This window comes from Myzus persicae, unplaced genomic scaffold, assembly GCF_001856785.1.
Source record: "Myzus persicae strain clone G006 unplaced genomic scaffold, MPER_G0061.0, whole genome shotgun sequence".
In the NCBI taxonomy this organism is placed as follows: domain Eukaryota; kingdom Metazoa; phylum Arthropoda; class Insecta; order Hemiptera; family Aphididae; genus Myzus; species Myzus persicae.
The window spans coordinates 412826-427867 of NW_019104156.1; the positions used below are offsets into that span (position 1 = coordinate 412826).

The 15042-nt window shown below is 31.9% G+C and overlaps 1 protein-coding gene across 2 annotated transcripts; it reads left to right on the forward strand.

Annotated features, from left to right (window-relative positions):
* Positions 1–6194: 6194 nt before the first annotated feature.
* Positions 6195–14435, forward strand: LOC111039456 (repressed by EFG1 protein 1-like). Of its 2 annotated transcripts, XM_022322988.1 has the most exons (6): positions 6195–6564; positions 7380–7793; positions 11656–11799; positions 12974–13100; positions 13201–13290; positions 13560–13765. In XM_022322988.1, exons 2-6 carry the CDS (start codon positions 7443–7445, stop codon positions 13763–13765), a joined length of 918 nt encoding a protein of 305 aa, XP_022178680.1. In that variant the 5' UTR covers positions 6195–6564; positions 7380–7442. The 2 variants fall into 2 exon arrangements, with proteins under 2 accessions (XP_022178680.1, XP_022178681.1); XM_022322989.1 differs by lacking the exon at positions 6195–6564 and having other exon boundaries at positions 7443–7793; positions 13560–14435.
* The last annotated feature ends 607 nt before the right edge of the window (positions 14436–15042 follow it).

A 15042-nucleotide genomic window follows, 5' to 3' on the forward strand; every position in this document is an offset into this window, starting at 1 on the left:
AACACGTGTGTGTTTGTTTTGGCAGAATTTCGAATGGGGCACCCGTAGGTTTCTGCCATGCCCCGGGGGTGGGGGATGGCAGCACTTGCTCTCCGGTCACCGCGACTTGTCCGGAGAAAAATGCCGCCCGGTGGCCGAGGATCGAACCGCGACCGGCTGCGTCGCAGCGGAAGAGTCAGACCACTCGGTCACCTCGTCCCCCTAATTGTCTTCTAATTTTGTCCAAGTTTGCAATATAAATTTAAATTAGTCTTCTTTCTCTCTTCGAAGTTTGTTTATATTATGATTTTATAAATTTTTTAATAAGCTCCACTTTAGTTGTCTAACAATAAATTAGCTCTATTGTCAAAAATTATGTTTAATTACAACAATAGCCATTCTTCAATTGCATAACGTAGCGTGTTATGCATAATTTCATTATCTAATTTCACCGTTAATGTTAAACACCTTGATGTTCTCTTTTAAATATATATACGGTCGTAATTGTTGAACTACAATAATTTAAGTATTGAAAGCTAGCAAAAAAAATTGATTAATTTATAACTTTATGAATAGAAGGAAATTAGGTGTAAAACTATGAGTTTCAACATCGGTGGAATAATTCTGGGTCCCATTAGACGAATTATTTGAAAAACCACACCGGGGCATAAATAATTATCAAAGATATAATAATAATAATAAAAGATATGCAGATAAATGTTTGCAGCATGGAATGTATTAATACAGTTGAACTTCATTAACTCGAACTCTTAGCTTCTACTACTTAGAGTTAACCAAGTTCGACTGCATTTTTAAATAGTGTATTGGAACAAGTATAGTGTGAGCACCTATTGCATCATGGTTGTGTTTTTGCATGTAAAAAAATAAGATTGGAACCATGACGGTGTGTTCGTCGCGGTCGTCATTGATGGATTCGCGGTGGGTGACACTCGAATATAACAAAAATATTACACACACACACACACTTGTTGCTGATCAAAAATACTTTTATTGTAGTACGTAGTCACTAGTCACACGCTATGACTTCGATTACAATAATTGTAATTCGTTTTACAGCTATATAATAATACAATTATTGTAAGCTACTGTGGTTTTTGACTCGCGGTGTGTGCTACGGCGATCGGCGTTAGAGGGCGAGACGGCCGCCGCCGGCTGGTACTTGTCCAGCGCGGCTTGTCTTCCCGTCCCAACCTTGTGCCTTTGCGGCGCGGCGGGAGAGTTGACAAAGTCGCGTTGTCGTAATCCGTGGTGGTGGTTGATAAGAGCGTAGACCGGTCGCTGCGATGCCTGTACTTCGTATTGGCCGCCATTGCTTACCGTGTCAACTATCGTGTTTCACTGGGTTTCTGGAAGGAAATTGAACATAGTAATGGAAGAAGGGGATCGTGCAAAAACTAGACAGCTTCGTTTTGATCAAAATCGAATTTGATAAAGCAAAAAATTACGAGTTTATCAGTAGGAGAAAATCCGGAGAAAATCCGACCACCCCTATAGGAAATATAATGTAACTGCAGCATATTACAATGCACAAGTAGTATATAAAATACATATTAATTAATATGATATCATGGTATTTATACTTATTTAATGTTGACTATTATCAAACATCTGTAAAGCAAATTTTGTTTTTACATAGTTACAAAGTTATAATAACAATATTATAATACTATAATATAAACACTATATTATCAAACAAAAAAAACTATACATTATTCTATACTCTGTACAGCGTGAGAACACAACGATTCTGCTCATCTCCACTTGACACCCTGTCATCGAGACCAGTTCTACTATGGCAGGATGTTGCATGGGGATGCGTAGAAGAGCCGATTTTTCCACGTCGTTGCTTGTTCTTGCTTCTCTCGTATAATACAGTAAAACCTAATTATGACGAACCTTCATTAAGACGGAAATATCCTTACAACGGAAAATAACAACATTCCTAAATAACCAATGTCCTGTGTCTCGTATATTTTAGTCTCTCTATAATTGAAACTTCTTTATTGCAGGAAAATGATTTGGTAAATAGGAATTCCGTTTTGAAGTGGTTTTAATTTTTTTTTTCTATTATATTGATCATTACTCAAATATTTTTTGACAAGTAATAAAAAATGTTGAACTAACAGAATGCAATTACTTTTTGGTATAAAATTGCTATTACAATAGGTTGGCATTATGTGAATAGCAATACATGTCTTTCAGCAATACTAAACACTGTTATTTTGTATACATACAAAAATTTATAATTTTAATATCGTTTACAACTTAAATTAGAATAATTATGATTTAGTTTATTTCATTGTTAAAATTCTTGAAGTTAGCTGTAATGAACCAAAATATGTCAGATTATTGATAAAAATAATATGTCATTTCAATATCATGATTATATTATTTTATATCATCTTAATATTATATAAAGGTTTTCGGGAAAAAATCAATGTAAGGTGCGTGGGCAATTGAAAACAAGTTAATTTGGCCAATTTTTTTTTGCCTTACCATCATGTAGAATAAATTGACTTATCTAACTTAAATAAATTATTTGTGAAAAATTAGACATTTTTTCATTTGCTCAAAATAAGTGGCTTTGATTATTCTATTTTACCCACGCACTTTCAAAATCAAAATAAATATTTGAAAAAACGATTGTTGAATATTGTGCGCTTGGTTATAATTTTAATTTGTAATTTTGTTTTTTCTCCTAATTTAGTTATTTAAAATATTAGGATAATAAAGGATTAATAAAGAAAAAAAGTAATTGGGTCGATAATGCTTTTTGCTAGAGAATTTAAATCTGAATATTTTTTTCTTAAGAATACAAATATTTGTAATTTGTATTACGATAATATTTATTTGCTTTTTAAAAAAATTGTACAACATTAAAATATAAAGTATTCTTGTATTATTATCAAAATAGTAGCCAGTAATAATACTTTCTCAAGTTAACACTATACTGATAAAAAATGTATAATAATATAAAATTGCTATAATATTTGATATTATATTAGGATGACAAATAAAGAAAGAACGGATCTGGTTGTTTATTTTTGCTAGAGAATTTAAACCTGAATGTTTCTTTGCTTAAATCAAAGCTGTTTTGGTGTATATTTTGTTTCTCCCTCATTAAAAAAAAATATGGGTCTATAAAGTATAAAGTACTTGTATTCTTTTACAAATATTGTCAACAGCATAACAATAGAAAATATGGAATAATTTATTATAATATGGATTGCGCACGAATGTGCACATACGAATAGGATAAAAATCGTAATGCATCGTTATGAACTTATGACAAATGGGTAGACAAAAAAACCATAAAAATACAATTGAATTATTTACGTTTATTTTATTTTATTGCTATTTGTGTTTTTACGATAAATCTGATGAAAAAACCTTACCATATAATGGACGTTCTGTAATAAAATACCAAATAACTTTAGACATTTTACTTTCATTCAATACACCGCTGCACATTATTATGTTGATTAGTGAATATGAACGCCCGAACCCATGTGTGTGAAGTTGCTCCCCCCCCCCCCCGACGTTGACCCATCAATTCGAAAAATGTGTCATTATTTTGCAAATTGACTTTTTTAATATTAATTGATCAATTTATCAAAATAGTACTTTGAAATTTTCAGTTTTTCAAATAATTTTACATTTTGATTTCGCGTACAATTTAATTTTTTTTAAAGATCTCAAAGATAATGGATGGCAACCTTGCATAAAATATGTGATCATCTGGGTTATGAATCAGTATGTTGAGTTTTTTATTTCGGGCCTAAATGACCAGCACCTTCGGGCAGCACATATGCGCTTGTCTAATACGCAAAAGCGATACAGCATAAAAGACATTGGCTATCAATTATTATAAACAAAGAACACAATATTATATACTTTCGTTGCAAGTATAAATACCTCTTACTTTTTTTTTTGCAAAATTGTTTTTTTTTTTTTTATGTTTTTGTCTTCAAATTTTTTTTAAATAATTTTTTATTTTGATTTCATATTTAATTTTACTTTTTTAAACGATCTGAAAGATAATTAATGGCAACCTTGAATGCCAAATGGGCAAATCTGGGTTATAAATTAGGGTGTTGAGTTTTTTTATTTCGGACTCAAATTTCCAGCACTTTCGGGCCGCATATGGGCTACTCTTTAACGCAATTATTCTAGTCTACGGTTTTTGGAATTCAATTATTGTAAACAATGAACTCAATATCATATATTTTCGATTCAGATGCAAATACCTCATACTTTTTTTTTCAAATTTTTTATTTTTTTATTTTATTTTTTTCATTTTTAATTTTTCAATCTTTTTTGTCAAAATATTTTTTTCAAATTTTTTATATACCAATCAGTCAAATATACTATCGACTATTGTGTTATATGTAAAGAGAATATTACGGCAATAAATAAAATCGAATGGAATAAAAACAATACGAAAATTATAAATTTACAAAATTTAAACTTTACTTTATATAGTGAAACATAATATTAATACCTAATATTCAATACACGACATATTTCTCCATTTCCGACATTTTTCTTCTTCTTATGTTGTTCCATTTTTTAGGTGTTGCCCGGGGGCCCCATTTTTTACGATTAATTATGTCATATGGACAATTTTATAAGCTTAAGCTTGCTGTAGCTTTTTTGGTTCAAAAAAACATTCCAGAACTCCAAAAATAAATCATCAAACAAATTTTTAAAAAAAAAATTTAAGAAAAAGGGTTGCAATATACATTTTTTTTCAAACTGTTTTTAAAGTTAAATGTCTTTTCTTAAAAATACTATAGTATATAATTGCCATGGACTGGCGTCCCGCTTTAGATCTTGGTAGAGATGATAACGGGGTAATGCTATAGATAAACGTCTTTTCACCCGTCTTAAAGGTAATTACTGGGTAACAACAGGCGTATAGACCAGGTACGGGTTTTACACAATATATGAGGGATGCGACGTGCTTAAAGATGGAAAAAGTAATTATCAGTTAGTATATTTTGACCGAGTCTGCTGTTTCTTGGAAGTACTATAATAATACTTAATAATACAAAATCACGTATATTGACTAATAATTCGTTGGTGCATAGTAATATCGAATACCACATAATAGATATTCGACTATACACATTGCGACGCCCAGGATGCGCACTTAGAACAGTCGTATCGGGGCGTGAGCCGTTAGTACTTCCCGGAACGATAGCCAGCGGACACAGCATCCGTGATAATGATACCCGTATAAAGAGGGCTAGGAGAAGTAGAGGGTAGGCCTATATAGGAGACCCCGAACAGCCCATATTCAGATGTGATTTGGCCAGAACAGCCAGAGCACCTTCATGCTAGTCAGTCTTTTGATTTTATTATTTGGACATAGAAAATATTCGACTCAACTCTAGAATATATTTCTGAACACTGAATAATACATTGTGACCAATATTCTAGAGCAGATTATTCTAATCACAGTTTAAATTACATTTGTTTTCTATTCTAAACAATAATAAATACAACTACATAACTCAAGCGTTGCAAATTAATTAAATACACCTCATCCTATTCCATTCAACGACACCTGTAGTCGCTAAACCCCTAAATAATACTATTATGGTTACAAAAATATGCAATTACATGATTATGGAATCTATATTTCACCAAGTATCTGGACTATGTGAGCAAACGCCCCTGGCTTGGCTAAATAATTTTTAGCTTATGAATAAAGTATTAATTGATTTTGCTTTAATAGCTTTGATTCGAGTATGACAAAAAATTTGTAAAATTCGCCAAAAATAAAGTATCGATTTGCAAATTCTGAAAACTAATTTGCAATTATTTTGCACACATTTTTCGGATTGATCGGACAAAGTCGATGGGCCAACACACATTCCGAACCCATTCACGTAAGAATATAATAATATATCAAACTCTGTCGTCGTCGCCGTCGAATGAACAACGCTAACATGACGATATTCTTTCATTATGTATTGTACTTTGGGTTATATAATTTAACGTACTTACATTACCGCTGTGTTGAAAAGGGATAAACACGTGAGGTTTAACCCTTTTACCACCCCTCTCGTGTGGTAGTGACGACCGTTTTTTTTTTTTGAAACTCGACGGGCGCAGGATAATATTATTATTACAACTTATACATTATCGTCGTAGTCGCGATCGGCTCACTCGCGCATTCGCCCCACGCGGCGCACAGCGGCAACACAACGCGGTCAGTCGTGTGTTACTACACCTAACGACCGAAGGCGTGATATTATTACATTGCACTCAATACCAAAACAGTTGTCGCGCTCAATCCAACTCGAGAAATTGTTCATGTTATTAAAATATATTCACACCTCGTCGTCGTTCGAATGACTATAAAAACATTTTTAAATTGTATAGTAATAATTGAATTTTTTTCATTTTTAAATGTCTAAAATAATATAATGCGGTAAAATTAATTTATAATTTGGAGCTAAGCTCGTAATTATAATATTATTATACAATCGCTGAGGCACCATAATGTTGAACACGGGACAAGTCGCGACATGTGTAGACGATAATAATAATATCTAAGTAGGTATAATATAATTATGGTAAAATAATTATTATTATTGTAGTCGATAATTTCTAGTGATTGTTATCTTATATTATTATTACGACACGTCATCGAAAATTTCATTTTGTTTGTTAATGTTTAATATTTAAAACGGCACAGTGGTTAAATTTATACACTTATATTTTATTTATATTATTACTTATAATAAATGTATTCCACTGGTGTGGAACATATAGGCTATCTCATCTGCCATCTTGATGTGAATTTGCCTTAAGAACTCATCAAAAGGATATCGATTTGCCATCCTAACTCGGTGATGTATGGTTTAAAAGACAATATAATTGTACGGTTGATTTTATTTTTACAAAAAAGCTGGGTTTTCTGGTAAGTTTAAAAAAAAAAGTACTTGTTCTTAAAAATTGTTCTTTTATAATAGTTGTAACTCGAAAATTTAAAGAATTACAGTATTTTAATTCATCATTATATTAAGTGTTTTATGTCGTAGAGATTTTTCGTAAAATTTACGAGACACGCAACATACAGGTACACGCGATACCTGTGTTCAATTTTTTTTCACTACAATCCAATCATCTAAATATTAATACTGTTATTAAATAATTAAAATCAATATTCGAAGTTTGTGTATTTTAGGTATACTATTCTTTCATAAAAATATTCAAAATACTAAATTAAAAACTTTACAATCTCTTTTTATAATATAAAACAAAACAAAATCGACCAATTTGACCAAACGTTGAATTGGTCACCTTTTGTAAACAGTAATGATTGGAATGATTTTTCTTCCTGTTTATCGACTTATTTGCCCTTTCAGACCATGTTGCCAACGTAAACGATCGGGCGCGTATGAGAAACATTCGTTCAATTATTATTCACAATGAACATTCGTGGGGCGGCTGGTGGGGGTGGCAGCGGAGACGGTTCCGGTTCACCTACCGATGCCGGATACTCGGCCGCCCTGGTGGACGTTGGCCGGAAAATGTTGGCAATGGATGCACTGCGGCTGCGACCGATCAGGACCACGGGGCCGTCGCCGGTCGCGCACAACGGCCGCTACTGGACGCCGGACCGACGCAGGGACAATGCGGAAACGGTCAGGTACATCCGGGCTCTGGTGCAGACTTGTGAGGCCATCAAGCCGTGGACCGCTGCTGGTAACCAAATGTCTTCGGGACCGCAGACCCGAACCAAGGTAACGATGGACCAATTGCCGAAGATAATGCAAAAGGTAAGCGAGTTAGGTAGGTGATGTGAGTACCTAGTCCATGGTAATTTGTGTGAGTCACATTGCCATATGTCAAAGTATGCTTAACTATTATAGTGTAGACAATATTATGGTCAATAAAATTGTATTTAAAAATTATTTAAAATCTAAGACATGGATGCATGTTGAACAACATGTGTCATATTAGAACAAGAACATGTAACTACAATACGCTTCAGTGAACGATTTTTCATACTAGACTGGTTAAATATGCAATTTTCATAAATTACAAAACGTTCGCATTAACAAATTAATAACTATTAATGTCTCATATAGTCATATGTGGTGAATATACATTAAAGTGGAAATAAACTGTGTCACAACAATCTAACTATTCTTATTTATTTTGATTATACAGAAAAAAATGTACCTATATATTTTTAATATAAAATAAAACATAATCATTAAACATACATGATAAGTGCAATAACTTGAAGAGTTGGGTGCCAGTTTTTGACTATGGTAAGATCAAGATTTTTCTTATTTGGGCATTCAAACATTTAGGTGCATAACAATGCCATTATTAAGTATGTGTTTACTAAATTTTGTGCGAGGTAAATTTTCTCACCGTGTATCATACGACTAACTGAAAAAATAGGACGTTCAGCAACGCCAGTTTTTTCATAGAAATTTCGCCACTGATTATTGTTTTATTTTATTAAGCAAAATAGCATCAATGTATATTAAATTACTGTACTGCTTTTACTTTCATTTAACACTGACTGAGACATAGAGAACCTTTTTCTTATCACTTATAACCTACATTATGCATTACCAATTATATCAATACATTTAAAATGAATACATTTATGATGAGCCATTGATAAATTAATAAGAACGAACAATATTGTAGTTATCATAAGCATACCTCGTTGTTAGTAGGTAACTGATTATTTTGTACGTATTAGACGCTCCTTGAGTTACTTGACTAAAGTAGGGATCGTACATAGCCACATGGGTATTTTTATTCACAAACCGTGATTTGTATAGGGCGATAATTTATTTTGAATATTCTTACACCGGAAAGAAAAATAATAGCTGCTGGTTTAACGACCCACGAAATCGTTTCTAAAAAGTTTGCCTAAAATCTATACTTTGGTCATGCAATGGTAAAAATAAGAAGCGTTTTTATTTACATTGCTATAGCATGACGACCGCATAGGTAAATTAAAACGTTTAAATGTCATGTACAAAGTATGATATATATTGCATAAACATGCGTCACAAATTTTACAGGGTGATGACTTTTTCATTGTCCTTATATGAGGGCGTCGTAATATTTAATGAAATTGTTAATATATAATAATAATATTTAGGTTTAAGTTAAATGTAAGTACATATAATTATTATTTTCTCATCTAACTCCGCGTGATCGATTTTGATAGAAATTTCTACAAATTTAAGTTATAGAAATACAGTACATATATAATAATTTGTCCATGTTAATAGATAAATAAAATTTAAAAAAAAAGTAATAATAATATACAATTTATGCTTATTCAAAGGTCTCTCCCATCCAAATTGGTTGACTGCATTTAATCTACAGATTGATTAATTTGACACGTAATTGGTGGAGCGCTTAGGAATGTGAAATGGAGCATTTTGAAGGATTAAACAAGAAGAACTTTAAAATTAATTAAATATATTTAGGGGTTGATGAATTAGTTATACCAAATAATATACCAAATAAAGATTTTTGGTTAGCTTTAAGTCGGTAGTTTGACCGTAAAAGAATATTCAGTTGGTTGGAGATAGTTACACGTCAGTCCCCAGTTCCCCGTTAGCTTCAGAGAAAAACCTTAAGAATTTGGAATATTTCATCCATAATATCCAATAGTTATGTCTTGATGATTTGATAGGATATAGTATTATTATGGTTCACAGGCAGCGCTTCAAGCTGGTCTCACGTCTGAGCTTGAATATTTTTGTTGCCAAAAAACAAAACTATAAAAATGTAGGTATACGTAATAATGTCCAATATTATATAGAAACGCGTAAAAACATCCACGAGAATATCGTCTACGATTCTCGTCGTAAATAGAAAATACGGGCTACAAAAATAAATTCGGTAACGGTTTTATAACACGTTGAGAAATAATAAAACGCGGTAGGTAAGTGGATAGGTAGATAAACGTCATTAAAAGTGACTACAAAAAAAATAAAAAAATACACTGAAACGAAGCATTGCGAGTGCAATAAATATTTCGAAATAACACACGATCGATTTGCGTATAAAAAATAAAATGTAAAAAACTGTCTTGTATAAACAACACAATAATAATAATAATAATAGCAATACACGTTGTGTTACAAAGTAAGCTTAGATAAGAAAAAACAACAAAAAATTAACACTTCGCGACTGCAGCTATGATAATGTTATGGCCCACGCGCGCTAGCTAGTGCAAGACGTCGTGCAGAGTGTCGGGATCGCGTGTGCAAACTGAAAGTATAATATAATATTAATAGGTACACGTTGTGTGTTATATTATGTTTATTATATATTTTGTTGTTATGATAGCCGACTTTTTCATTCAACGTTAAATAAGTGCTAGGAATTCCGAATTCAAGGTCTCTCTAGTACGCCGATGAGCCATCTGTTTGCGTAGCATATTAGGTACCTGAAGCATAATAATATGCACCATCGTGGATACTCCTGTCTTTTTTAGTGCCCATAAATAAAATACCATTATGGTCGTATCGTATGGTTAGAATTGATTAGTATTAGTAGTTCAATGCGCAAACTATGCATATATGTTAAGGGAGAAACTTAGAACTAAAAATTATTGAAATATTTTTAATGACTTACTAATTGATTAAATTTAAAAAAAAATAACTCGTCTAAAAAGAGAAGAAAAACTGTAACGTTATAGGTACATAATACATATTAACTAATCTATAACTTGTATTTATCGATCTTTGCATATCGTTTGCCCTATTGGTTTTTTCATTTTCATTTTAAATTATTGGTAGAAGACGTGTTTCTCGATCACAGATAATATTATAATATGTATTCAATTTTATCTGTAGATTGACGATCACCTAACCAGTAACCATTAATAGGTACCCGAATTGTCGAATGCTTTCCGATTTTATATCAACCACTCTGCATTACATTGTTGTCTGCATTTCATTCATGCTTACATTGTAATATTATATTGTACTTTACTGGGCCGAAAGACGATTAGGGTTTTCGTTTTTAGTATGGCGTCCTGGCCGTCCAATCGACGGCCAACGACTGGTCGGCATGGCGTGCCATAATGTTATCGGATTGACGTCCGTCCTTATCTGTTGTCTGTATAATCTCCTTATCTATCATTAATATTATTATGCAGCTGTTATGGGGTGCAGGTGAGGATGAGGCGAAGGTGGCGGCGCCACACAGTCCGCACATAAATCACTCACGGCGCAAGGGCCTCGGCGATTAAAACTACCTACGCGTGTGTATATAATATATATACTCGGAGTATTATTATCATTGCATAATACAATATAATAATAATAATAATAATTATTATTATCGCAATATATTATACACTCTGACCCTAGGGGCGCAGAAGTGTTCATGACCGAAAGCAATCACGGCAAAAATAAAACGCGAAGACCTCGGTGTATACCTAGCATAAATTACCTAATGTGCGTAAGATATACCTCCCCTCAAATGCTCCATCACCGATAACCCTCTGCTCTCTCGTATTTGTATTATTATTCTTATCACCGAAGCTTATACCTAGGTACCTATATAATATTATACCTTTGTAAGGAAGTAATTGATTATACCTACCTGACGCATATATTACGGTACAATAATTGTTTTCGTTTTGAGCAGGTACTCGGAAACAAAATCCGGAGCAACAGGGACCACAAGTTCGTCAACTACTGGACGCCCAGTGATTTCGTCAAAGACTGTTTGTTTTGGCATAACTTCTACAGGCACTTTCATAGGTCGACCGAGTTGGTCTTGAGTCCACACGTGAGTTGACACTTACATTCGGATCCATCAAACATTCATTTTTTCTTGATTGGTTTTCTTTCAATATAAGATACATAATATTATATATTGTATTATTTGATAATTCATTTTTATTAACAGAAATATTTGTTCAGCGTTATGTAAATACAGTAATAAATTCGTCTAAAAACTAAAATCATTTTTTTTTTTGTTGAATTATAATTAAATATATTATCACAAAATAATAACATGAAAATTAACACGAATTAAAAAATAAAAAAACACGTAAACAAAATATTATGTAGGTGCTTTATTAAATTAAAATTAATGCAAGTATATATTTATTTAAACTAAATTTAGAATTAATGTAATTCATATTGTTATTCATCTTGGCTTCGAGGATTTTAAATTGAACTGTTGTTATCATGTTGTATTATTTATAATATAATTATATTATGTTTTTCAAACTTCTGTCTCGGTTCGTGGAAATCCGTTTTGTTGTAATTTAATTCGCTTAAACGTGGTTTAACTTCACACGCACAACGGTTGTCGACTAGGATACGCCCTGCAGAAGTGAATCGAAATAAATAAACAGCGTCTATACGACCTTTCAAAATCTCGATAAGGAAAATTGTAGACGTTGTTTAAAGTATATAATAATACTACTAAAGAAATCCCTGCATACATCACATAATTGTTAACGCCACTGACAATTGTCATGATTTGCACAATAATAAGGTTTATGACTTATGGCACTTCTTTAGAGAGGCCAAAAACAAATAATATTATTAGTTTTTTTTATGACTGAACAATAATACATTATAAAGTATAATAATAATAATAATAATAATAATAATAATAATAGTAATAGTAATAGTAATAGTAATAGTAATAGTAATAGTAATAGTAATAGTAATAGTAATAGTAATAGTAATAGTAATAATAATAGTAATAAAACATAATATTATATTGTATTGAACGTCCTACAATACAGCGGTAGGTATTTCAAGACACTTATCAAAAATATCGAATGATGCATGAAATATCTTTTAGGATTATAATATTATAATAACTTAGAATATCTTACATTCATATTTTGTAACAGAATTCATAGTAATAATTATGTTGGGACGTCCAAAAAAAACTAAATATTTATGTTATAGCAAATTCTTTAATAATGTATTTCATATTATAGTTATGCGAAGAAGCGCAGAACTGGGCCAATCATTTGGCACACACGGAAACGTTCGCCTATCAGAACAAAATCAATTACGGACAGAATCTGTTTTGCCGGAAACCGACGAGCACCACCGAAATCGAAGGTAGACATTTTTGTTGCAACATTTATTATAATATTATCTATGTATTACGGCCAGGGTGAAATAAATGTTTTTTTTTGTGTCTTTATAAAATGAACCGCAGGAAAGGACGTTGTCCGTGAATGGTATTCGTCTTCGAGAGCTTACAAGCCGAGAAAAAATCCGAAAATGTACTCGGCCAACATCAATTCAGGTAAATCATCAGCGCGCTTCGCTGTGCTGTACCTTCCTATTTGTTTGTCTAATCACAAACGTATTAATATTACTATTTTAATTAACAAAAAAAAAAATGTTCAACACGACTATATAATATACATACAGTGAAACCTCTAAGTACCGCACTCTCTCGGTCACTATGTTTGCAATTTCGTCCGCTATATGGAGGTTCCCTGTTTTTAGGGGTGTCCGTTAGGGGAGGTTTCTCTGTACGTAATATGATACGTTGGAATATATTATGTACAGGTCCTTTCACCCAACTCGTGTGGTCGAACACGAAAGAGTTGGGCGTCGGAAAAGCGTGCAGTCGATCTGGTCGGATAATCGTCGTGGCCAATTACCTGCCGAAAGGAAACGTCAACGGACAGTATGTCAATAACGTGCACATGAACCAATACTTTTTGCCGGCAAATAAGAAGAAATTAGAATTCATTGCCAGACTCGGAGAATAGAGACGCCGCAGCGACTCCCACAGACTATATTATTATTATAATATTATGCTCAAATACCGTTTAAATGTCACAAAAAAAAAATTATAATATGAAACATTATAAACATCATCGACCACTTTGTTCGAATACATTATAAGCACAGTGTAATTATGGTTTCGTGAGTTTTCGCAGTAAATTATAGCAGCCATTTTTTTTTTTTATGATTATTTATGTTTACGACGTATATCTAATCAATCGGAGGACCCGACACGGTATTACTTCATAATCGATTCCATACAATATAGTATTATCATAATAATATTATACGACTGATCGATACGCATTGAGTATTATTATAATATTATTTAAGTTGCATAAAATACATTGGTAACCGACTGCAGTTGTATTCTTAAGTCTTAATAAATATTATTGTACCGAACGTGGCTCTTAATAATTCGTTTTATGTAATTTAATTTATTATCATGTTACGCCATGATCGTTTAATATAAAATATTATACTTATTATAAGTATGACATTTTTTTGGAAATTCCGTTTCCAGCAGGAACTCAGGCACCATCACATTTTCTTGGAACGAATCAAATTAATTGGACGTAATGTTCGTATTAATTTTATATTCTTGTACAAATTTCAATAAATACCAAATATATAATTCAAAACACGAATTTTTAATAATCTGTATATTTATAATCTGCAACTATAATACATTAATTTAATATTCAATATTAATTTTAATAACATACATGGTCATTATATATTATGTATTTTTACTATTAAAACTATTTGATATGAAATTGTTGAAACTGTATCATTAAAATATCTAATTATACTTTGTTTTAACTTTTAACAACAGGTTTTACCAACCGGGCTAATAAAAAATTATTTCTTTGCCTTAAAGCTTGCTCATGAACTCCTGATATTCCATTGAAATATTTAAATTCAGTTTTTATTATGTATATACTATATGGTGTAAAAAAATAACAAACATTATAAAATTAACACGAATAAAATATTGTCTTAGATGTTATTCTGTATCATTCAATAAGTATGGTTATCAACTCATCGGATGGGGGATTGGGGACCAACAGAGTGTTTCAAAATAAAGTATTCAATGTTCTGCAGGTTATTTTACAAGTAATAAAAACGAGTTTTCAGTTGTAACTGATATCTGTTCCTGTAAAATTATTTTTAAAATAATAAAATATATAACAAGGGGCATTATATAGGCAATATAGGTACATCACAATAGATATTAGTTGTGGACAATATTCTAAAAATA

Coding starts and splice junctions, on each gene's coding strand:
- LOC111039456 (XM_022322988.1), top strand. CDS start 7,443: ATGAACATTCGTGGGGCGGCTGGTGGGGGTGGCAGCGGAGACGGTTCC. Junction 7,794..11,655: donor TGCCGAAGATAATGCAAAAG/GTAAGCGAGTTA, acceptor CGTTTTGAGCAG/GTACTCGGAAACAAAATCCG. Junction 11,800..12,973: donor AGTTGGTCTTGAGTCCACAC/GTGAGTTGACAC, acceptor TTCATATTATAG/TTATGCGAAGAAGCGCAGAA.